General features: G+C 57.4%; 1 protein-coding gene across 1 annotated transcript; it reads right to left on the reverse strand.

Annotated features, from left to right (window-relative positions):
- Nucleotides 1–346: 346 nt before the first annotated feature.
- Nucleotides 347–21624, reverse strand: MYCBPAP (MYCBP associated protein). Its single transcript, XM_075559295.1, has 19 exons — nucleotides 21482–21624; nucleotides 12962–13089; nucleotides 11992–12145; nucleotides 11776–11879; nucleotides 10866–11058; nucleotides 10579–10694; nucleotides 9773–9923; nucleotides 8689–8804; nucleotides 8498–8613; nucleotides 7921–8032; nucleotides 6924–7113; nucleotides 6299–6486; nucleotides 5149–5295; nucleotides 4197–4559; nucleotides 3703–3824; nucleotides 2851–2966; nucleotides 2237–2382; nucleotides 1869–2039; nucleotides 347–484 (listed from the first exon to the last, which is right to left on the reverse strand). The coding sequence occupies exons 1-19, from the start codon at nucleotides 21555–21557 to the stop codon at nucleotides 404–406; spliced, it is 2790 nt and encodes a 929-aa protein (XP_075415410.1). The 5' UTR covers nucleotides 21558–21624; the 3' UTR covers nucleotides 347–403.
- Between the last annotated feature and the right edge of the window lie 484 nt (nucleotides 21625–22108).

A 22108-nucleotide genomic window follows, 5' to 3' on the forward strand; every position in this document is an offset into this window, starting at 1 on the left:
TCAGGGAGTAAGGCCCCCAGGAGAGTCTGGCCCTCCTAGGCTCTCCATGTCCCACTTACTATTGATGCCTCAGGAAGTACGGCCCCCTAAAAGTGTGGGCCCAAGAAGGACAGAGTGGAGGCTCTCAGGGGTGACACCCGTCTACCGTCTGGTCACCAACTTGCTCTTCCCTCCTCCCACATCTCATCTCCTGGGAGGAGGGCTCCAGGAACTAGAGAGAGGGAATGAGGACAGGGTGTGTAGGACCCAGACCATGAGTTGACCTCATCAAAACCCAACACCCAAGACACAAAGGCACAATGGAAATGGTAGAAATTGGAAGAGTCTTTATTGATGTGTCTCTTCACGGGCTCCCAGAAGGCTGCTTGGATGTGCAAGGCAGTTCCAAAGACAGAAAGGAACGCTACTCAACGTTCTTCACGGGGGTGAGCTCGTCAGACAACACCATCATGGTGGTCACCAGGGCGTCCAGCAGCCCATAGACCTGCAGGAGTGATGCGCACACCACTGGCATGCCGACCAGGCAACAAGGGTGCGCGGAGCTGCCCCACGAGAGAACGGCATGAGTGGGCAAAACCAGTTTCTTGTTTCTGCAAATTATTTTCTTTTTCACGCCAGGCTGGGGCTGATCCCGCACTGTGCTGCTTTCATCTATGGGGACTTACAAGAGCCCTGCTCGGCCCCTCAGGTGGGCTTCTGCTCAGCTCCACCTCCCTTCCCGTAAGAAGCAAATCCAGACGCTGAAAGGTCTCTGGGTCTGTGTGCTCCAAAGGGACAGGACCACACAAGCCTAGGCAAGTTGGTTCTTAATTGCAAAGAGTTGAGGGAGAGTTTCCCCTCTAGGCCCTCAGCGTCTTTTAATTACTCTCTGGACCCCATCAGGCTTTAGAAATCGCCGTGATGTCACCAGGAGCCAATGGAAACGGATTCAGTGAGATCGGGCTCGTCCCTCCAATCACAGTCAGTCAGGCAGAGGTGGACAGAGCCCCTCACGTAAGCGTGTGACGTTGTAATGGACACAGCGTTGTGGACTTCCCCTCCAAACAGCAAAACAATGGTAAAAACCAGCCAAACCGCAAAACACTGCGCTGACCAACACCCAGCCCACCCGACAACAAACATCCTCTTGATCTCTAGGCCCCGCTGCTTGGGACGAGCTTGTGTCCTTCAGGGTCTCTCTCCAGGCTTTGCAGAGCCTGACATTGCTGCCCACCCACCTGACCTCGTGCAGCCCGCAGCCTAGCCCTCGGAGGGTGAGGAAGCAGCAGGAAGAGCAGAGCTCCCACGCTGTCCCTTGGAGTCCCACTCCTAACAGCAGCCATTGTGACCTTTTCAAGCCTACGTCAGACTGTCACTCACTCCTCCAGTCAACACGGGTGGCATCTCCTCTTGGAGAAAACCAACCCAGTCCTAACAATGCCCCTCCCTGGCTTCCAGGGCCCCCCAGAACCTCTCTGCCAGCCTCTCCTGGGGCCTCCCACCCCCTTTCTCCCACCGCTCTCACCAGGCTGGTCCAGGCCTCTCCCCTCTGCCTAGAGCAGCTCTCCTGGGGTCTCCACAGGCCACTCTTCCCTCCCTTCAAGTCCTTACTCAACATCACCTGCTCAAGGAGCCTCTGCCTTACCCTGCCCTGCTGTTCTCTTTCCCATAGTGCTTACCACTCAACATGCCGGATCAGTTACTTACTGATGAGGCCCGGCTCCCCCACTAGCATGTCCTTCACAAGGACAGCTTTGCTTCAGCCCCTGGTGGCTTAAGGGCCTATTGTGTGTCCAGTAAACACAGTGAATGAATGGGGGGCGCACAGGTGGAGCAAGTCTGAGCCAGGGGTGAGGGTGAGGGGTGTGAGTGCGGGTGCTGCCTCTCACCTCCAGGTGCAGCCTGTGGAGGTATTTCTCCATGACCAGGGGGTCTATGGGTTCCTGGGAAGGGGTGGTAATCTCTGGGATAGTCTCTTCCAAGGAAAGCCTGTCCCGGCTTACGGATTTTGTTAATTTCTTATCATCCTTTGGTTTGAGCTTCTTGCTATTGGCACGGTCCTGCTGGGGGAGATGAGACACAAGCAGCTTGCAGCGGTACCCGACTGGAGGTCCAGGGCCTCTGTCATCCAGCAACTTACAGGGAGGGCCGGGGGTGGGGAGATTGGGGCACAGGACCTGCTGTGACCACCCATGGTCCCCAAGCCCCTCCCATGGTGGCCCAACCCTTCTCGGGCCTGGGCCCAATCCTGGCATGCCTCTTTCCCGGGCTTGGCACTTTTCTTATCCTCTTTGTCTTTGATGCCCAGTTGCTTCTTTTCCTGGGCTGCTCCTTTCCGCTCTTCCTTCCCCACCTTCCCGGTGGCCGTCTTCGCCTCCGCGATGGGAGGGGGCTTCTGATCTACTGCAGGGAAAGACAGTGAGATGCTCTGATCCACATGAAGCCACAGCATATGGGGGGTGGGTGTCGGGGGGGGGGTAGTTGGTAAGCACCCTGGAGCCTGGCCAACTGCTCTTAGCAGCTATCAGAGCATTCCTACAGCCTGGAGCCCAGAGCCAGGGCAGTGCCATTCTCCTGCCCCTTTGAGGTAGCACAGCCTTGTGGGGCAGGTAAGAGGCCTGGTCAGGCAAGCAGACCCGGATTGTACACCCAGCCCCAGCACTCACTCCCCGGTGTTGGACAAGGGCAAGCCATCCACCCTCTCTGTGGCTCAGCCTGCAAGACTCAGGAACCGAACGAAGGTGATCTGCAAGGAAGTTTCTGGGCCCATATCCTGGCTGCTTGTCAAAGGGTAGCAGGGGTCACCCGTGGCAGAGGCGACCGGGAAGAGGTGAGGACAATCCCAGGGAGTGTGGTGGAGCCAGTGCTGACCTTGCTCGTCTGGCACATCCAGGTAGATGGTCTCCTTCTCCGGCAGGCCCAGCAGGGCCCTCAGCCACAGGGAGTAACTCACCAGGCTGTCAATCACATCCCGCCACAGCTGCAAACTAGAGGGTGAGCCAAGGCTGGGAACAACCCGAGCAAGAGTCCCAGCCCCAGCCCTCACTGACCGTGAACCTGCAACAGAGCAGACCTGCACTTCAGAGGTTCTGGGGTGAGCAGCTGCCAGGGAAGCAGCCTGACCCTGGCCAGCTTGGTTCTCATCGCATCCCTACAAACGTTCAAACCCCGGGCTACCTTCCTGTGAGCCTGGGCCGAGCAGAAGTGACCTAGTACTGGGCTACGTGGTCCCCTTGAATGCAGGATCTAAAGTCAGCCCCGCCGGAGTGCTGAGCCACATGTGAGGCTGCCAGCGAGGGGCCCCCTGGGCCCTGCTTAAAGCCCCAGCCTGTCCAGGCAAGACGGGAGGAAGGCAAGGCTGTCTGTTCCCGTGACGAGTTGCAGTCCCGGACACCCCCAAGGGGTAGTTCTACCCTGTCCTCTAGGGTCACTAGGAGTCTGAATTGATGCCATGGCAGTGGGTTTTGGTTTATCCAAGTGGGCGCCATCCAAGTGATGGCGTGGCGGACGCCAGAGAAGGGAAAGCTTCCGTGGAATCCGCCTTCTCTTCTGATCATGGGGAAGGAGCAGGGAAGAGGCAAGGAAGGAGACAAGCCAAGTGGTCTACACTGCTGTGCCTGCCCCCAGAGAGCGACAGGCAGCAGGAGGGCTGTCCCAGCAGGTACAGCGGAGCCTGGTGAATCTACAGCAAGGAGGCAGGTGGGGCAGGTCCCGGGCACTCACCAGGTCTGCTGCAGGAAATTGGACTGCAGCGGCCTCTGCTCCTGGCACAGCTCCAGGGCCCCTCTGTTGAGGGTGACTAGAGCATCTTCCCGCTGGCTCTCCTCTGGGAGTGTAATCACTGCCTGGCAGGGGCACGGGCACCATGGGCAACTGGTCTGACCCCAGACTCAAGGGCCCCCTGGGGTTTCCTGGTGGCAGGCATGGCAGAATGGGGTGTGGGAGTATGAACTAGCAGGGGCTGAAGCTGTGGAGGGTTAGGTTGGGTTGGGTTGGTTGGGTTGGTTAGGTTGGGTTGGGTTGGGTTGGGTTGGGTTGGGAGCCTTAGACAGCTGTCCCCTTGAATGCATTGACAAGTGTGGCTGGGCTCAGGACCTCCTGCACCAAGAGTGCATGCTCTCTGGGGCACCAGAAAGCTCTGGTCCTTGGCCCTTGGGGCTGAGAGGGTGCCCTGGGGCCCTTGCTCGGTGGTCAGCCTCGAGGGGCCAGCATAGCACCTTTCTCAAGTCTTCCAGGCAGAGGTTCCAGGCAGCTGGGGGAGGGCTCTCCGACTCCTGGGGGCTCCTGGTGCTCTCCAAGTCGGGGCCCTCTTGCACCAGGATCTCCTCCATGATGCTCTTCCGGGAGACAGGACTGGCTGCCCCTTTGAACGTCTGCAGCATGATGGGTTCTCGGGGGGCTTCATTCTCGGGCTGCGACACTTGGATTTCCACGGCAGGGACCTTCAGGTGTGCCAAAGGGTCAGTGCCCACAGCTGCCTGGGCCGGGCCTGGCTGGGCCTCCTCAGCACTGGGGGACAGGCTCAAGTACTGCTGCCACAGGCCGAGCAGGGTTTGCACCACCTGGTGCTGGTAGTGCAGCTGCAGCAGAAGTACAGACAGTGGCACAGTGTGAGGGCGCTGCAGCCAGGGCCAGCCTGCCCAGCTGGGTCCTCCCTCCAGGGCACCAGGGAGCTGGCAGGAGTGACCGCGGCCAAAGGAAAGCTTTCCTACGCTTTGTGGGAGGGTGTCCAAATGCGACTGGGTGTGAACCAGGGGCTAGGTGGAGCTCTGGTCTCACCCAGAGGGACTCTGGTGGCATAGAGGGTTACCCCTCAGACTGCTGCCCATTCAGACCCACCAGCTGCTTCTCAGGAGGACGCTGGGGCTTTCTGTGAAGGTTTACAGTTGCAGAAACCCATGGGGCCGGTCCTGCTCTGTCCCACAGGGTTGCTCGGGAGTAGGCTTAATGCTTGCTCTGGGGTTGGGGATTCTCACCCAGCCTCCACGTACTGGCTGAGTTCTGTTAGGAATGACTTGGCCTCTGGGCATCAGTTTCCAGAGAGGAAGGTGAGGGTGTAACCAGTGCCCATCTCACAGTAAGGTCCTCCTCCACTCAGTGGCTCCGGGCAGCCCCGGCCCATGGAAGGGTTTGCTCCTGCCAGCCTGGCACTGCACGCTGGGCCTGTACCTGGGGGTTCTTGTAGTGGAACAAGTCCTCCTCCGTGAGGTTGGCGTCCATGGGCGATGGCGCGCGCTCCGGCGTCAGGACGCCCCTCAGCACCTCCTGCAGCATGCTGTCCGCGATGGTGATGGCCTCTTGGGCATTCAGCTTACTCTGGAAGAGAGGGAGACACCATGGTGGGCGGCCCAGACTCTGGAAACCTCCAGGGTACCTGTGAGGGGTGGTGGGCCCCTTGGACTTCGTACCCTTGCACGTGTGAGTACCTGCCATTCGACCCCGCTCTCCCCCACACCTCTTCCCTGACCCCCCAACCTTTGTGTCTTTTCAAAGATCCTTATTCCCTACAATAGAAGGAGGCAGAAGGCGGGCCTGTACTAGAGAGAGCTGCTGTTCCTGCCCCAGCCGGAGGTGGGCGAGGCACCTCCCCAGATCAGGAGCAGAGGGTGCAGGGCACAATGTGGACCCTGCCAGACTGAGGCCAGCGTCCCTCCTGGCTTGGCCACACAGACAGCGCCACAGAAAGGCACAGAGTTGAGGGTCCGGCCTTGCGGTCAGCGGGGAAGGAGGAAAATGGCATGTGATCCAAATCGCCTTTGATCTCGGCTGGCTGCGCCCCAGCTGAAGCAGCTGGAGTATGTTTGGGGGTCTAGGTGGGTTATAGAGTGCAGCTGTCCACAGGATCCCATGGAGCACAAAGTGGGTGCAGCATGTAGCTGCTGGGGGCTGGGGACCCAGGCCTTACCCATGTGCATTCCAGGGGCTAGCTCACTGTGCAGAAATGCAGGAAGGCTCACCCCTCTGGATAGGGTGTCCTTGGGGTTGGGTTTGGCCTGGAAGACTTGCCCTTCACTGTAGCTCCATTGAAGATACCAGGTAGCAGTGAACAAATACAGAGTGGACATGAAGAGCCATGGGGCTACCTGGGCTCAGAGAGGGACTTCGGGCTCAGCCTCACTTCTTTTCTGTTTGGTGGGGGCACGTCCTCTTGCCCGCCCACCCCGCTCTTTATCACAAAGCCCTGGGAAGGCTTGGGTGGGCAAAAGCAGTGGCCTGCTTGTGAAGAGCAGTAGTGGGGGGGGGCAGGGAAGATGGGATGCCAGCCATACTGCCAGGGGGCACTGCCAGATGGGCCCAGAAGAAGAGCCTGGGTGCTCACCCTCAGGAGCTTTCTCTCCTCCTTAAACACGTCCTGGGTCAGGGAGATGGCGTAGAGATTGACCTGCAGGAGGGCCCCGCCTAGCAGAGTGGGGTCAGTTCCGAACCCCCAAGACTCCCGGAAGACTCCAGCAATCAGAGACTTGAAGAAGAAGGTGAACGTTTTGGTTTCTCCAGGCAGGATCACTCCTGAAAGGGTCAGGGGCCAAGGGACCCGTCTGTGTAGACCCACAGAACGGGACCCCCAGCCTTCAGCTTTAAAGTGAACTGTCCAGCCCGGTACCTGGGACTGAGCCCCAGGCGGGGGACAGGGATTGAGAATGTCCGGGGGAGTAAGCCTTTTCATTTTCAACCTGAGAAAGTCCCAGGTCATCCCAGGCCTAGGCCTGTGTATGGGGGTCACCGAACTCCTAGCTGAGGGGACTCTGTCCCCAAGGGGCTGACCTCCCTGGGTTCTCCAGAGTCCTGCCCTCAGCCCAGCAGACGGGAACTGATCACGTTTTCATGGGGAAAATAGGAGGGACTGGGGCCGGGTGGGGAGAGGATATCCACCTGGTGGAAGCTCAGGCAGACTCAGGGCAGAACCAGCTGCGGCCGCTGGGGGCGGGGGTGAAGTGGGGAGGTACCTGGCCGGTTGTTAAAGTAGAAGCGCTGCACTCTGTCTCTCTTCAGGTCCTGGAAAGAGTGGTGCTGGGCCTGCCGCCGCCAGGTGTACGAAATGGCCGCCGTGCCGTTGTTGACCACAGTCAGCGCGGAGGAGGTGGCCTCCCCTTCCAGGGTCTCAAAGACCAAGCGGGCGGCAATGCCCACCTGGCTCTGGGGGAGCAGGGGGTGTGACCGTGTCTTTGCTCAGGCACCAGGGTCATCAACTCGCCCCCTTGGGCCGGGAGCTCGCCCAGTTTAAACGCTGAAGCCCCTGTGCTGGGCCTTCAGAGCCCACCCCTGCCATGGAGTCGACCCCACAGGACAGAGAGCAGCTGCTCCACACGGCTTCCCAGGCGGTCCGTCTTCACGGGAGCAGACTGCCCGATCGTTTTCCCACGGAGCGGCTGGTGGGTCTGACCCTAGACCAGGGCCTCGGACCTTGAAGTAGCAGCTGGGTGCCTAACCTACAGCACCCACCGGCTTCAACAACAGCCATAACCAAAGCTCACTACCATCAAATCGATACCCGGGCACAGCAACCTAAAGGGCAGGGTAGGGCTGCCCCTGTATGTTTCTGAGACGGTAACTCTTTACGGGGGCATAGAGCCTGTCTTTCTCCCCCAGAGCGAACCTGGGAGTTAGCCCCCCAGAGCGTAACCACCAGGGCTCCTCCCAGCTTGGCCACCCTGAATCCTAGCAGACCTGGGGTTATAGCCACAGAACATCCCTGCTTCCAGCACCTCCTGCATGGCTGGTTTATGCACACGCTTGGGGGCGACGCACAGGCTCGTGACCCTCCCTTGGCAGCCTTGTGATTTTATTCTTGTTCGAGTTGCTGTTACCATTTTCAGACGCGCTGAGCATGTGACCAGGCAGACAGGAGGGGCCTCCTGTGATGGACACCGCAGTCACCTTGAAGGGGCACCTCTGGGGGAGCCCTAAGGCTGTGGGGGGTGGGGGGGGGCGTAGCTGCTTCACCTTGTCCTGGGCATTACTGCTTCTGATCCAGCAAGCGGGTTTCCCGCAGAACAGCAGGGACGGGCCAAGAACAGGCATGGGGAGCATATCCGGGTAACTGGTTGGTAAGTCTCTGAGGAAAACAAAAAAAATGAATCACTTGGTTTCCTTGAAGCAGCCTCAGTCTCCCCCAGTCTCCCCCCCCCCCCCCCGCCCCCACACACAGAGGCTACAGAAATAGCTACCAGGAGTCTCCATACCACTGGTCCTGCCCCCCCACCGGCCCCCAACCCCGCTCACATTCCATTTGGAGGGAGGGCCTCAGAAACTCAGGCTCTGCCAGCTCCAAGATCACAGCCACCCGCTGTGTCCAGCAATGGGGGAGGAGGGGAAGGGGGACAGAGCTCCATCAAACAGGATGGGGCGTGTGCGGAAGGCCTGCTAGGAATGGCTGCTGGACACACAGGACACGGGCAGGTGCCGGGAAGAGAGGCTGGGCTGGAGGCCCCTGGTGGGGGGGACCCCATCCTTACCCTGTGGGTGCTAGGAGAAGCCACAGGCTCTCAGCCTCTCTCCCCGGGGCCCAGGCCTGACTCACAGGTGCAGGGAATCTTCCGAGGAGCTTTCCTGCGTGTTGTCAAACTCCGTGTAGTCTTCCACCGTAACAGACGAGAATGGCTGCCCTCGGCCCACCACCTCCAGACCGTCGATGTCCTCCGAGAGACAGGAAGGCCACGCTTAGCCACCAGCCCAGGAGGCTTCGGGCCGGGCCCCGGGGCCAGCACCAACCTCCTTGCTGAAGTCCAGCTCGGCCAGGATGCTCTGCAGCTCCTTACGCCGGTAGATCAGGAACAGACTCCGATCCCAGGTGTAGCGGTACCCGTTGTCCTCCTGGGCCAGTAGTCCTGCAGCCAGCCCCCCAGGACCCTCAGCAGAGGCTGCCACCTTGCTCCTTCCCGACCACTTCTCCAGGACCCTCAGCATGCCCACCCCAGCACCCTTCCCAGGAAAGGGGTCAATGCAGCTCTCCCATGGCCACTGGACCCCAGGCCTCTTTGCCCCAGACCTCCGCCAGTGTCCACTCTGGGCTCTGTCGTCATGCTAATCCAAGAGTCACTGCTCCTGGGTGCTATGGAGTCTATTCGGACTCGGAGTGCCCCCGCACGGGACAGAACCAAACACGGCACCAGCCTCGCAGGTGCTGTTAGGTCTGAGCCCGTCACTGAAGCCCCCCATCCACCTGGCTGAGGGGCTCGCTGGCCACACTAACAGAAGCAGCTACCTTCCACGGGGGCGGGGGGAGGGCCTTGCCCATCACGTCTCACTGACCGCTCTCAGCCCTGTAAGGATTTATGGATGGAGAGACTGAGGAGGTCGGTTGGCATCTGAACCCCGGGAGTCTAGCTGGTAGGCATGTCTGCCCCAGAAGCGAGCCCCGTGGGGAATTATAATCGGGCTCCCGGCCGCATATAAAAAAAGCAAGGAGAAAAGGTGGGATTCATCATTGTAACGTATCATCTCAACGTGTCCTCCATCTAGAAACGATGGCTAACCGAGGTTGCTCCCCTCCTGGTCTTCAGACACCTTGACACCTTGCACTGAGCAAACATCCCCATTCTAACAAGCCATGTGTTACCACGTGTGCATGGGGGGGCGGATGTGAGCTGGGCCACATCCTACACAGTGAGGCTCTGCCTGGCCATCGTTTTTGACTGGAGGTGAACCTGGAACTCTCCTGAGTTACGTGACTTGTCTAAGGCCCCAAGCAGGCAAGTGACAGGAGCGGGTTTCGGACTCACAGCAGCCAGGCAGGTCAGCTTCCCTCCCCACCCCCACACTCGGTCCCACCCCCTGGGCCAGCCACCCTCCTCACCCATCTCCTCCAGGACTGAGTGGGGCTTCCTGATGCGGGGGATGGGCTCCAGGATGCCACGCTGGGCCTTGGTCTTCGTCATGACCAGGCCTGTCATCTCATCTCCCACGTATTCCACTCGGCTCCAGAACCCGCTGCTCTCCGTATGACACTGGGAAGGAAGAGCCGACCACCTGACGCTCGGGGGTGGTGCTGGAGGGAAGGGGGGCTGGGGGGCCAGGGGCTCAGAGAGCTCGAGGGTCCCTTTTGAGGGATTCATCGCTGCCAGCACAGTGCTGGCTCTCTGGCTGCCCTGCCTCAGGGACAACGGCCTGGGCTGGTACGGGCACTACACCTGGGCGCCCTCCTCATGGAAGCTGGAGCCTGAGCTCTTAGGAGGCAGGTGCTTGGGCTGTTAGGAAAACTCAGCACCTTTGGTAGCTTGAAGAAAGCGGGGCGGGGGGGGGGGGGCACCAGTGCATAGCATGCAGAGCCACCACAGGCCGAATGACCTAATTAACTTGTTTCCATCCCCCCAAAACAGACCAAACCAGTTGCTGTCAAGTTGAACTGACTCATCGCAGCCCCTCGTGTGTCCGAGCTGACTACCAGGCCTTTCTCCCGAGGCACCTCTGCGTGGCCTCGAACCTCCAACCTTTGAGCTCACAACCAAGCACTTAGTACCTGTTACCCAATAACATGGGGCCTCAAGGGGCCTGTGGGGAAGTGACATGATCTTTTCATCCCACTGAAACCCCACCCACCTACCCACACCAGAGGATCGATGATAGCATTCAGTCAAGGTCGGAGGGCACGGCAGCGCCTACCTTCCCGTCGTGCTGTGTGAGCAGGGCCCGGTCTATGTGCTCACGCTCCTCCTGGATCTGCCTATAGGTCTCCCCTGAGTGCATCAGCAGCCTGCTGACCGGCTTCCCCAGGTGTCCTAGACAGAGAGAGTCCAGGATGCAGCTGGCCGCCATCCCAGGGCCACAGGGCGCTGGGCACTGCCCGCAGGGAACGGGACACCATGGGAGAAAATGGCACAGCCTCCCTCAGCCCTGGGCAGGTATGGGGCAGGTGGAGGCCAGGTGGGTGGCCTGGCCACCTTGCTTACCACTGAGGGCCTCCTGCTGCTTCTTCCGAAGGGCCAGGTTGCGCCTCCAGTTTTTCAGAAAGCTGTGCTGAGCAGGTGGGGCCCAGAGATGGGCCTTCTTTGCTTGAGGGGATTTCTTTGGCTCTGGCTCTGGCTCTTCTCCCTCTAAGAGGAGGGTCATCAGACAGGGTGGGGTTTGTATCAGGTCGGCCAGCTGAAACACAGGACGTGGGGAGGGGGGAGGTGGTGAGAAGGTGGTGGATGGGGGTATGTGTGTGGGGGGGGTAGCAACCAGAGATTTCATGAGGCCACTGTCCCTGTCCTCCCAAGGTTATGCCACTCCTGAGAGCCCATCTTTCCCAAGACCCCCAAAGGGCTTGGAAGGGGGAAGTGTCTGCACCTGCCTTCCCCCAGAAAGGAAACCTCTGATCTGAGATTGTGGTCAATAGCTTTTAATGGGCTTGATCTCACAGTGGACACTAATTAATACCTTCATCCCCACCCCTTAGCCTACTATCAATCAGAGGACCAGAAATCGGGAGATCAGGTCAGACTCTTCTCTCCGGGGCCCTGTGAGCTGTGGGGAGTCCCCTCAGCTGACCAGACTTCAGGAAGGGGAGGGAAGCCAGGGCTAGGGGTCCCGAGGGAGAGAAGGGAGGGGAGTCTGAGCTTGAGGCCTCCCAGGGGGCAGCCTGCCGGGGCCCATGAGGCACCTCTGTGTCCAGTTGCTGTCAAGCCCTTCCTCCTACAGCCTAAAGTGGCTTCTATGAGATACAACATAAGTGTCAACTAATCCTGGGGCGAATCATTTATCATCTTAGATTCAGGCCTAATACTGTCTCGTGCACCCTGGTCCTGCCCCACCACCAGCAAGTGGGGTGGAAATGATTTCCGGGACTGCCCTCAGCCAGGCAGTTCTGGAGACACGGACCTGGGTGTTCCCTCGGGCAAGGGCAACTCTCTTCAAGTCCTGAAGACTCCCCAGGATGTGGTGGGGCAGAATGGGCATGCTGCCATCCAAGATGTCCCCAGGACCTGGGGGAGACGAGGGAGGGAAAGGCAAGCTGTGGCTATTTGATGAGAGCTCTGGAGGGCAGGGCCACTCCTGCCTGCCAAGGCCAGGAGCGCCGGGCCAGGGTCAGCATACCGGAGTAGTCCAGGGGTTTGGTGGCCACCTCCGGAGTGGCAGGATGTGCAACTAAGTGGCAGACCTTCCTCGAAGGTTCCTGGAGCTTGAATTTCCGGATGATAACATTCTTGGTAATGGTCGGCTTCTCCATTTCCAGGCAAGGGACATGTTGCTGAAATGAAGCACAGCGGGAGGGTTCCACCCGAGATCAGCAGGAGGAGAGATCGCATCCCTCCTCCGTCCTACTTCCGGGTGGACTCCCTGAGGGCCGGGCAATCTGTGAGTCCGGTTCTGCGCATCTGCTCTGTCAGGGGAAAGGCTAAGTCAGGTGGGAGATTGTGAGCTCCTGGAGAGACCCAACAGTGTACTGTGCCTCCAGAGGGCTCCCCGAGGAGGGAGGGGCTGAAGCTTCCAGGTAGGGGGCATGGGGCATCATCCCCGTCCGTGCTTTTGCTCCTGGACTTTCCCTCGCTGAAATGGGGAAGTACATCCAGAATGCTCCTTAGGGGCCAGGACGGCGAGAACGACATCTCACTCATGTACGTGCACGTGCTGTCAGGTGAGACCAGTCCCCGGAGGACACTGGTGACGGAGGGGCGGTGACAAAGAGGAGGGCCCTCGGCGATGAGATGGGCCGACACAACGGCTGCAAAACCAGGGCCTCAACCATAAGCATCACTGTGAGGACGGCACAGGGCCGGGTGTCCTTTGTTCTGCTGTGCACAGGTCAGCCCTCCACCGAAATGGGGTCTAGGGCTGGGGCTTCAGAGGCAGACAAGCCACAGCAGCCCCTGTGATTCGACACGATTCTCAGACGTGTGACAACAGACCAGCGAGGGGGCCTTCAGAGGCTGATGGGAGGCTCCATGCATGCACTGGTTTCCCATGGGCTCAACCACGCCCACCTCTAGGAGGGAGCCCGTGGTGAGAGGGTGGCCTCGGCTGATGTTCTGGAGCAAGGAAGGCAAGCCCTCAGCTGTATGCCCACCTTCTTCAAGTCTTCCTTTGTGATGGCCAAGGCAAGGATGTCATCCCCCTGAAGGACATTGCTAATCGGCTCCGGCTCTTCCTGAATGGGGGGGGTGGGCTGCTCCGGTAGCTTAGCACGCTTCTTTTCTAAAGAGAAGAACATTACAAGTGCTTAAAGAGATCTCTCTGAGTATAAATATATACTTTTAAAAAGTAGATATAAGACTCCATGATGGGGACCGAGCTGGTCATCTGGACAGAGAGCCGAGGGACCTGGGCAGGACCTCCCTGGGGCAACAGAGGTCGCCCTTGCCCACGCCCACTCGCCTCTCCCCTCAGGCCTTCCACAACGACCGACCGTGACCGCTGGGCCTGCGACCACAGGGCGCTCTCTCCGTGGGCCGCAACCTTCCCAGCTACCAAGTGAGAAGACCAGACTAAAGCCGTAGTGCTCAAGTGTCAGCCTCAGAATGTGGCCTCAGAAACTCCTGGGGAGCTTGCCCAAAGCAGCTGTGTGGCCCTCAGGCCCGGGGAGCTGAGTCTTCTCACGTGTCCCGTGTCCCGGGGGTGCTGAAGCAAGGTCCTGTGGGACCACTGGAGCCAGATGTCCCCTTGGCCTCCTTCAGCGCTGGCTCGGGCCACTCTTCTGGTTCCAGAAGACCACTCACAGCTGATTATTTATTTCTCACAATTTCAGTCCGTCAATACCAAGAAAGCACTGGCAGGCTCTGAGCAGGTGTTGTGGGAGAGAGAGCAGGCACAGGGCAGCCCAGTCTGTGAGTGAGCAGAGAGGGTGGTGTGTGACTGGGAACTGATGAGCAGAGATGCCAGAGGAGGCAGGGCAGAGAAGGGGATGGGGAGCAGGCTTCCCAACGGAGACGGAAGGGCAGGCGCGCATCTGTAAACAGCTGGCGTGCACTCTGGCGAGGCGAGGCGGGAAGCTAGGTAGTGGCTGGAGAGGGCCGTGAGGCCAAATCAGGAAGAGCACTAGGAATGTCCGTCTTTGCCCCTGGGCAGTGGGTGGCGGGTCAAGGCGGAGGTACGGCTTAGGAACCTGCTGCAGTCACGAAGTGATTGATGCCGCCGGCCGAGGTAGTCACGCCAGCAGATGTGAGGCCTGCAGCTCCTGGGGCGGCCCGAGCACACCTTTGGGAACACGCGTGGCAGAATAGGGCCTTTCTCCGGTGAAGAGACACTCCTAGTCTCCTTCCCACAGAAATGGGCTCACAGTTTCACGGACAGCCGGTTTCTCTGGCTGGTGCCCGGCCCTCCTCCTGCGCCCTCAGGTGCAGACGGTTGGGTATAAGGCTCACACAAGAGGAAAGGAAACCCAAGGCCTAGTTTTTCTCTACTGCTTCTCAAAGGGGACTTTGCCTCTCCTTTTTACGAGGCAGGGTAGTTTTAAAGAGGGCTGCTAACAGGAAGATCAGCAGTTCAAAACCACCAGTAACCCTGTGGGAGGAAGACAGGGCTTTCTACTCCCGTAAAGAGTTACGGCCTCAGAAGCCCGCTGGGGGTAGTTTGACCCCTTCCTCCAGGGTCTCCATGAGTCGGAATCGACTCGAAGGCAGTGAGGATTTTTTAATCACTAAGTTTTAGGAAATGCCCACATAGCGATGTGGTTTTTTTTTAAGGGCAGGAACAGAATCATTCCAAACAGAATTCAAAACCTCTGCCTTCCACTTTCCTGCCACAGTCTGCGGCAAGGGCATCAGCAGAAACACAGGTGTCTCTGATAACAATGTGCATGGTTCTGTGTGCACGCACGCACACGTACGCATGTGCATGGGTATGGACACACACGGCTGAGCCGCGACCCTGCAGAGCCGCGTGCAGACTCAGCCTTAGGCTTGGCGTTGTTTTCCTGTCTGCACAAAGTCACTCAAGTGGGAGGCCTTCCAAGAGGCCCGATGCCTGTTGGAAGCCTGCTTTGACAAATATTTTAGAATGATTTCTATTTTCCAAGACACTTGCTTCCCCTGTCACTTTTAGGACGGGGTCTCCGTCTTCCCCGAAGATGAAGCCTCCCCAGGGATGGTCTGCGGAGGGATGGGTGCCCAATAGCCCGGAGTAAATCCATACACTTCCAACAATGAGCCCAAACCTCTCCCCCCACACCCCACACCCCGTTTTTGCGTGACAGAGAAACTCATTTTTCAAGTTTGTTTCAGGCAGAAGCAGTCACTGAAACGCTGGCCTGCGATTTCCCTGAGAAGCTGTCCTGACTGCGGGAGTGCTCTTAGGGGCGGAATGTTCTCTTTAGTAAAAATCCTCCAAGGGGACCGGCTTCTGGAGAAGATACAGTCAGTGCTATTCGCTACAGGGAAGAGGGTACGGAAGGCTAAGAGGTGGTCCTTTTCTTGAGAACATAGAACATGCGACCAGCAGGCAGCCCCCACCGACCCCAATCAACAATATGCACAGGTGCTTAAGTTCCTGGCATCAGTGACCAAGGGGGGTCACGAAAGGGGTCAGACATCGCTTCACGGGTTGGTCAGGCTTTGGCGGAGGGGAAGGCCCACCACGGGCCTCCAGGTGAGGCAGAGGTGTTCCCGTCAGAGGTCAGAGGTCAGGACAGAGGCAGCGCTGGGCAGAGCTGGGGGGTGGCCTGGGGGACAGGGCAGTTTTCTTGGGAAGGCGGGGAGTGACATTGGGGACCAGAGAGTTCATATACTGCAGCCGAGCTGTGTGATCGTCCTCCGCCCGGTGGGCGGGAAAGAGGTTGGTCCCAGACAAGGGGAAGAAAGCGAGGTTCCAGAATATCAGGATGAGCCCTGGGGAGTCCTTGCAGGAGCTGCGGAATAGTGGCATAGGATTTGGGCGGTTCAAGTGGCTCACTGCCAAACCCCTCCCTGGAGGCCCAGCCAGTTCCTGCCATTGACCTTGGCCCTATCAAGCCTGGTGCGGAAGTGGGTCCTTTGGCTTAGAATCTAAGCTGAGGGGGGGTGTCTGGTGAGGTCTGGATCCTGACAGTTGAGGGGGTTGAGGAGACCTTTCGAGGGCAGACAGTTGACATCTCTGAAGGAGGACTCGCTAGAAGTGGTACCAGCGTCTGTGGTACCAGGCCAGGCCCCCCTCAGATAAGGGGGCTGCCCCGGGAGGTGGAAGGGAAGGAATCTCTGGAGGGAGCGGAGACCTGGGCTCAGTTTGGCTGCTTCTTGCCTTATCTCAATGGTCTTAATGTTTCCATGTTCTGTCCTCAGGACTGTGCTGGAGAAACCAAAGGAGGCATGCCCAAGCCAGGGCAGAGTTTTGACTGGCAAGTCTTCGCACCAGAGACCAGGCAGCGCCAGGGCCGGGACCCTGCACAGGTTTGCAGCCGCGATCCTGCTTGCCTTAATGCTTTCAGTGCCAAAGCCCCAGAGAGCTTCTCCCCACAAGATGCCAAGCTCCAATCTGGTGACTGGCTGCCTGAGACCGAGGGGGCAATGACACCCTGGAACTGCCAAGCTGTCAGCGGACCTACCTGCTGAGGGGAGGCCGGTGGGGGGGGTGGGGGTAGCCTGCATGAAACACACTGGCTTTTTCCCTCCTCACTCACGGCATGCTCTAGAACTCCAGGGCCATTTAAGCCAACAAAATTTCCTCATGAAAAAGAAATCAATCTGCAGTGCAAATTCTTTCCTTCCTTTATTTACAGCAGAAAGTTCAAATGAGATAAGATCTCCCTGAGATCAGGTGAGCAGAAGGTAAGGTGGAGCGAAGCCCTTGACCGCCCTTGGGGAAGCCATCAGCTACTTCTCCCTGTGACTGTCGGGAGCAGTCAGGAAACAACACTGGATCTGCTGTCCAAACTATGGAGCTGCGGGAGAGCTGTGCTGAAAAGCAGTTGTGCTCCTGCTGGCTTCCCAGGCCACCCTCGGGGAGGCCCTGGCTCCCAGTCCCCCCACCCACCCCGCCCTCTTGACACGCAGAGCTTCCTCAACATATCAACTTCGAGGGAGGCTCTCCCCCGGGTCTGAAGAGTACACCCAGAATGCATGACAGAGCCATGAAGCCCTTTCCGGACCTGGGCCCTGCTCACCTATCAGCGCCCTCTGGCTTCCTTCCCCTCCTGCTGCTGCACACCTGTCCCCTGTGCCCTGGCCACCCACGCCCCCACCTCATCACCCCTCGGACGAAATGGGATGCGCACAGATCGAGATCCTGGGTGTTCGTGAGCTGAAATGGGCTGGGACTGGCCGTTTTGAATCAGAAAATCATCGGCTTCACTATGCTGGGAATGAGGCCCTCAAGAGGCATGGCACTGCATTCACCGCCAGAGGACATTTCAAGACCTATCTTGAAGCACAATGTCGTCTGATGGAATAACGTCTGAGCACATCCGAGGAAATCCGAGCAATACAACTATTAGTCAAACTAAAATTGTGCATCAACTGCTACAATTCTGTTTCTAACCTGGGCCTGCCCTCCCCTCAGGCAATGTGGTGGTCCCTGCTCCCTGGAGGTCACCTTATTGACACCAAACTTAGTGTGGTCACCCGGTTGGCATAGTGTTTTACAGCCCCCAACTCCTGGATGCAAGTAATCCTCCAGCGTCCGCCTCCCGGGTAGCTAGGACGATGGGTGTGCGGTACCACGCCCAGCACCAATAAAGCTAGAGATGAAGAAATTAAGAAATTCCACCAATATCTCCAGTCTGAAATTGGTGAAACATGAAGTCAAGAGGCACTGAAAATTATTGGACATTGGAACGCAAAAGTTCGAAAAACAGAGGAAGGAATAGGAGTTGGAAAATATGGCCTTGGTGATAGAAATAGAGCTGGGGATTGCATGACAGAATTTCGCAAATAACTTGCACACAGCAACACCTCTTTTCACCAACACAAAAGGTGACTATACACCCAGCCTTCCAGATGGAAGACACCGAAGTCACACTGACTACCTCTGTGGGAAGAGATGATGGATGGCTCAGTATCAGTAGCCAAAACCAAGCCAGGAGCCGAATGTGGGACCGACCATCAATTGCTCACGTGCAAGTTCAGTTTGAAGTTGAAAATGAAAGCAAGTCCACCAGAGCCAAAGTAAGACCGTGAGTTCATCCCACCGAATTTCAAGACTATCTCAAGAACAGACGTGAGGCTTAAACACTGGTGACAGATGACCTGATGAGCTGTGAGATGCAGTTAAGAACATCATTCACGAAGAAAGCAAAGGTTATTAAAAAGGCAGGGAAGATCACATTGGACGTCGGAAGAGAGTGTGAAACTTGCTCTTGATCGGAGAAGCTAAGGCAAATAGGAGAAATGATGAAATCAAAGAGCTGAACAGAAATTTCCGAAGGGCAGCTCAAGAAGACAAGGCAAGTCTGATGAAATGCGCAAAGACCTAGAATTAGAAAACAAAAAGGAGGACATGCTCAGCATATCCTAAACCGAGAGAACTCAAGGAAAGCGTTAAGCCTCCTGTTGCAATAGTGAAAGCTTCTATGGGGAAGATCTTGAACAATGCAGAAAGCTTCAGGAGACAATGGAAAGAGTACACAGAATCACTGTACCAAAAGGTACTTGGCAATCTATCATTTCCAGTGGTAGCCTATGAGCAAGAACGCTGCACTAACAGCATCAGCCAAAAGCAAGGTTCCAGAAGTTGGTGGAACAGCCATTGAAATGTTTCAACACACTGCTGAAGCACTGGACACACACACTGGACATACATACGACAGGTGCTTGCCAAGTGACTGGAAGAGACCCATGTGTGCCAATTCCAAAGAAAGGTGACACAGCACAATGCTCCAATTATAGAATAATATCATTGATATCACAGGCTGGTGAAATTTTGCTGAAGCTTTGGTTCCAACCTGATTATCACCAGGGCTGTGTGGGGAAATACTTTAAAATGCTCACTCGTCTTACTCGCTCTTTTGTCTTTTCGTTGCTGGTGTTATGTATGAAGCTACCCTCTTTCAGTTTCACCTTGCTCACTCATCTTCCTTGTTCCCATCCCATCCCCACCTTTGTCTCTGGGTAATCTGGGGCTCCTCCTCCTCCTCCTCCTCCTCCTCCTCCTCCTCCTCCTCCTCCTCCTCCTCCTCCTCCTTCTTCTTCTTCTTCTTCTTCTTCTTCTTCTTCTTCTTCTTCTTCTTCTTCTTCTTTCTCTCTCTCTCTCTCTTTTGGTCCTTTTGTACAAAGATTAGTTTCAATGTAGTCTGTAGCTTCTTTGTAAACCAATTAAAGAAAAAAATTAAAAAAAATGTTTTTGCTGAAGCTCATCCAACACTGGTGGCAGCAGTACACTGACAGGGAGACGCCAGAGGTTACGGCCAGATTCAGAAGAGGCCGTGGAACAAGGGATGATGCCATATGGATCTTGGCTGAAAGCGGAGACTGGAACGATGCTAGCGTGCATCTCATTGTGCAAAGACATCTGACTGGATCACAGCACACAGTGGACTACAGCTCTGAGGAGAACTGTGCTCACGAGAAACGTGCTCATGGATCAAGAGGTAGTTGTGGGATCAGAACAAGGGAATACTTCTGACTTAAGATCAGGGAAGGTGGCAGGGGCGTATCTTTCCACCCTATTTAATCAATCTATATGCTGAGCAATAACCAGAGAGGCTGGATGATATGAAGAAGAGTCCAGTATCGGGACAGGAGGAAGGCTGGCAACATCCTGCCACATGCAGATGGCACAACCTGGCTGGCTGGAAGCGAGGAGAACTCGAAGCATTTGCGGATGAAGATTAAAGATCGTAGCCTTTAGTATGGATTACGATTCAATGTAAGGGAGATCAAAATCCTCACAACTGGACCAACAGATGACATCATGTTAAATGGAGAAGAGATTGAAGTCGTCAAAGATTTCACCTGGCAATGATCCATAATCAATATTCATTGAAGCAACAGTCAAGAGATCAAATGACACACTGCATTAGGCAAATGTGCAGAACAAGACCTCTTTAAAGTGTTAAAAAACAAGGATGTATGTTACTTTGTGGACGAGGTGGGCCTGATCCAAGACATGGTATTTTCAAGTGCATCATATGCATATAAAGGTTGGGCACTGAATCAGGAAGACTGAAGAAAAATGGATGCATGTGAATGAACTATGGCATTGGCAAACAAGTATTGGAAGTACCATAGACTGCCAAACGAAGAATCAGCTCTAGCTTGGAAGAAGCATAGCCAGAATGCACCTGAGAGGTAAGGATGGCAAGACTTTGTCTCATGTCGCTTGGCCATGTGAGCAGGAGAGACCAGTTCCTGGAGAAGGACACCATACACTTGGTAAAGTGGAGAGAGGAAGGCCCTGGACAAGGTGGACCGACACAGTGGCTGCAACCACAGGCTCAAGCATTAAGAACAATGGTGAGGGTGGAGCAGGACCGGGCGGTGGTTCGTTCTGTTGGACATCAGGTCGCTATGAGCATGGACTGACTCGATGGCACCTAACAACCACAACCCTTGCTCTGCCAGCTAAGGCCTGGGTCCCCTTAGCCCCCGACAGTTGCCTAAATCACCGCATTGGGACAGGCTGCGTTCTCTCTCCACATTCTTCTAGCTACTCAGTGTCTGCTCCAGTCTGTTTCCTGAGGGCTGGGTCACACAGTTAATATGGACTGTTCTGGCACCCAGCAACGTGCCTGTGCGTGGCAGACCCTCCACAAGTGGGAACAGCCAGTGCAGAATGGACACACTGATCACTGAGGAGGTGGGCTCCATGTGGGGGAACGCCCCGGTAGTCAGTCTGCTGGCAGGCACCCGCGGTTCTCCTGCCGGGAACCAGAGTAGCTGCAGAGGTCAGGAAGGAAGTCGGGTCCTGGGCCTGAACAACCCGGACAGGTGTCAACCCACCGGCAAGGGCTCCTGGCGGGAAAAGGCAGGCAGACAGAACTAGCTATGGTAGGCATGTCTTCCGGGCTTTCCCGTGGCGATGCCTAGCCGACATTCCTGAAGAACCCTGCCAGGGTCAGGGATGGAGTGGTGGAGTGGTTATGTGTTGAACGGAGAACCACAAGGTGGGCAGACCAACACTAACTGCCACTCAGTGGGGAAAGCTGGGACTTTTACGCCTGCAGTGGACTATAGCCTTGGAAACCCAAGGGGGCAGTTCTGGGCTGCCCTACATGGTGGCTATTAGTCGGCTGACTCAGTGGCAGTGAGTTTGGAGGGTGACTCGCTTAATCACGCCAACATGCTTCCTGCATCCATCCCGTTCCCAAGACCTCTTTTCCTGGCCATGCAGCCTTAAAGTCTCTTCCAGCAGTTCTGCATGCCACGCAGCCAGGGGATCCTACCTCTTGAGACCCACCTAAGACCTCCTTAGGGGCAGGGATCCCCCAGTGGCAGGTGTGTGAGACCCTGAGACCCTGTCAGCTCTCTCCTTCCTGGTCCCTGCGCCAATGCGGGTGCCTGGTGGCCCTCCCCTGAGGACCCGCCCGGCCTGTACATCACCCCAAAGGCCTGGTGCCTTGCGCCCTTCCTTTGGGCACCTGTGTCCCGCACCCCATGAACTTCGCCCGAGTGCTGACCCCCACCCTCCCAGGCAGCCCTGCTGGGTCGGGTCCCGCGGAGCGCCCGCGGCAGCCAGCGCCAACCTTTCAAGGTCTCTGAGGTCTCCGATAGCTTGTTTGTGGGTATTCTCACGCGGGACTCCTTCTTTTGCGCCTTCATCGTGCCACCCGGGCTGTGGACCCACAGCCCCCCACTGCGCGATCCCGCCCGCCCGCGCCCGCCGCGGTGTCCATAACAACCGGGGCCGCGCGCGGGGCCCGCACCCACCGAACAACTTGGGCGGAGACTGCTTGGACGACACCTTCTTCATCATCTTGCCGCGCCTCCTTCCCCGCACCTCCGAAAAGTGCCGGGGGAGGGGGCTGTGACGTCACGCGCGCCCCCGGCGCGCGCCCTGTCGTTGTCAGCGAGGCGGGCGGGGCGAGGCCACCCCTCCCGGGCAGGGTGGGACGTCACCAGGAGCGCGGGGCAGCGGGGGGAGCAGGGACATCGGGGAGTGAGGTGACATGGGGCGTAGGGACTGCGTGACCTCCTGGCCGGCTCAGCCCCCTGTCCGACTGACCTCCCGCACCCCCCCAAGACCCCTGGCACCACTGGCCCTCCCATGACTTCCCAAACAAGCCAGACCTGCACCCCAGTGGGGTAGGAGCCCTAGGGGATGCTGCCCGTCCCGAGTGGCAGGTAGCCCTTGGCCCCTCTCATTTATACAC

Source organism: Tenrec ecaudatus, chromosome 10 (assembly GCF_050624435.1).
Source record: "Tenrec ecaudatus isolate mTenEca1 chromosome 10, mTenEca1.hap1, whole genome shotgun sequence".
NCBI lineage: Eukaryota > Metazoa > Chordata > Mammalia > Afrosoricida > Tenrecidae > Tenrec > Tenrec ecaudatus.

What these genes read in the sequence shown, in the direction of transcription:
- MYCBPAP (XM_075559295.1), bottom strand. Translation starts at nt 21,557, where the DNA reads ATGAAGGCGCAAAAGAAGGAGTCCCGCGTGAGAATACCCACAAACAAG. An exon ending in GCAGTAATGCCCAGGACAAG is followed by an intron (nt 7,114 to 7,920) that starts GTGAAGCAGCTA and finishes CTGCTCCCCCAG; the next exon opens with AGCCAGGTGGGCATTGCCGC. An exon ending in AGGAGAGAAAGCTCCTGAGG is followed by an intron (nt 5,296 to 6,298) that starts GTGAGCACCCAG and finishes CCTCTCTTCCAG; the next exon opens with AGTAAGCTGAATGCCCAAGA.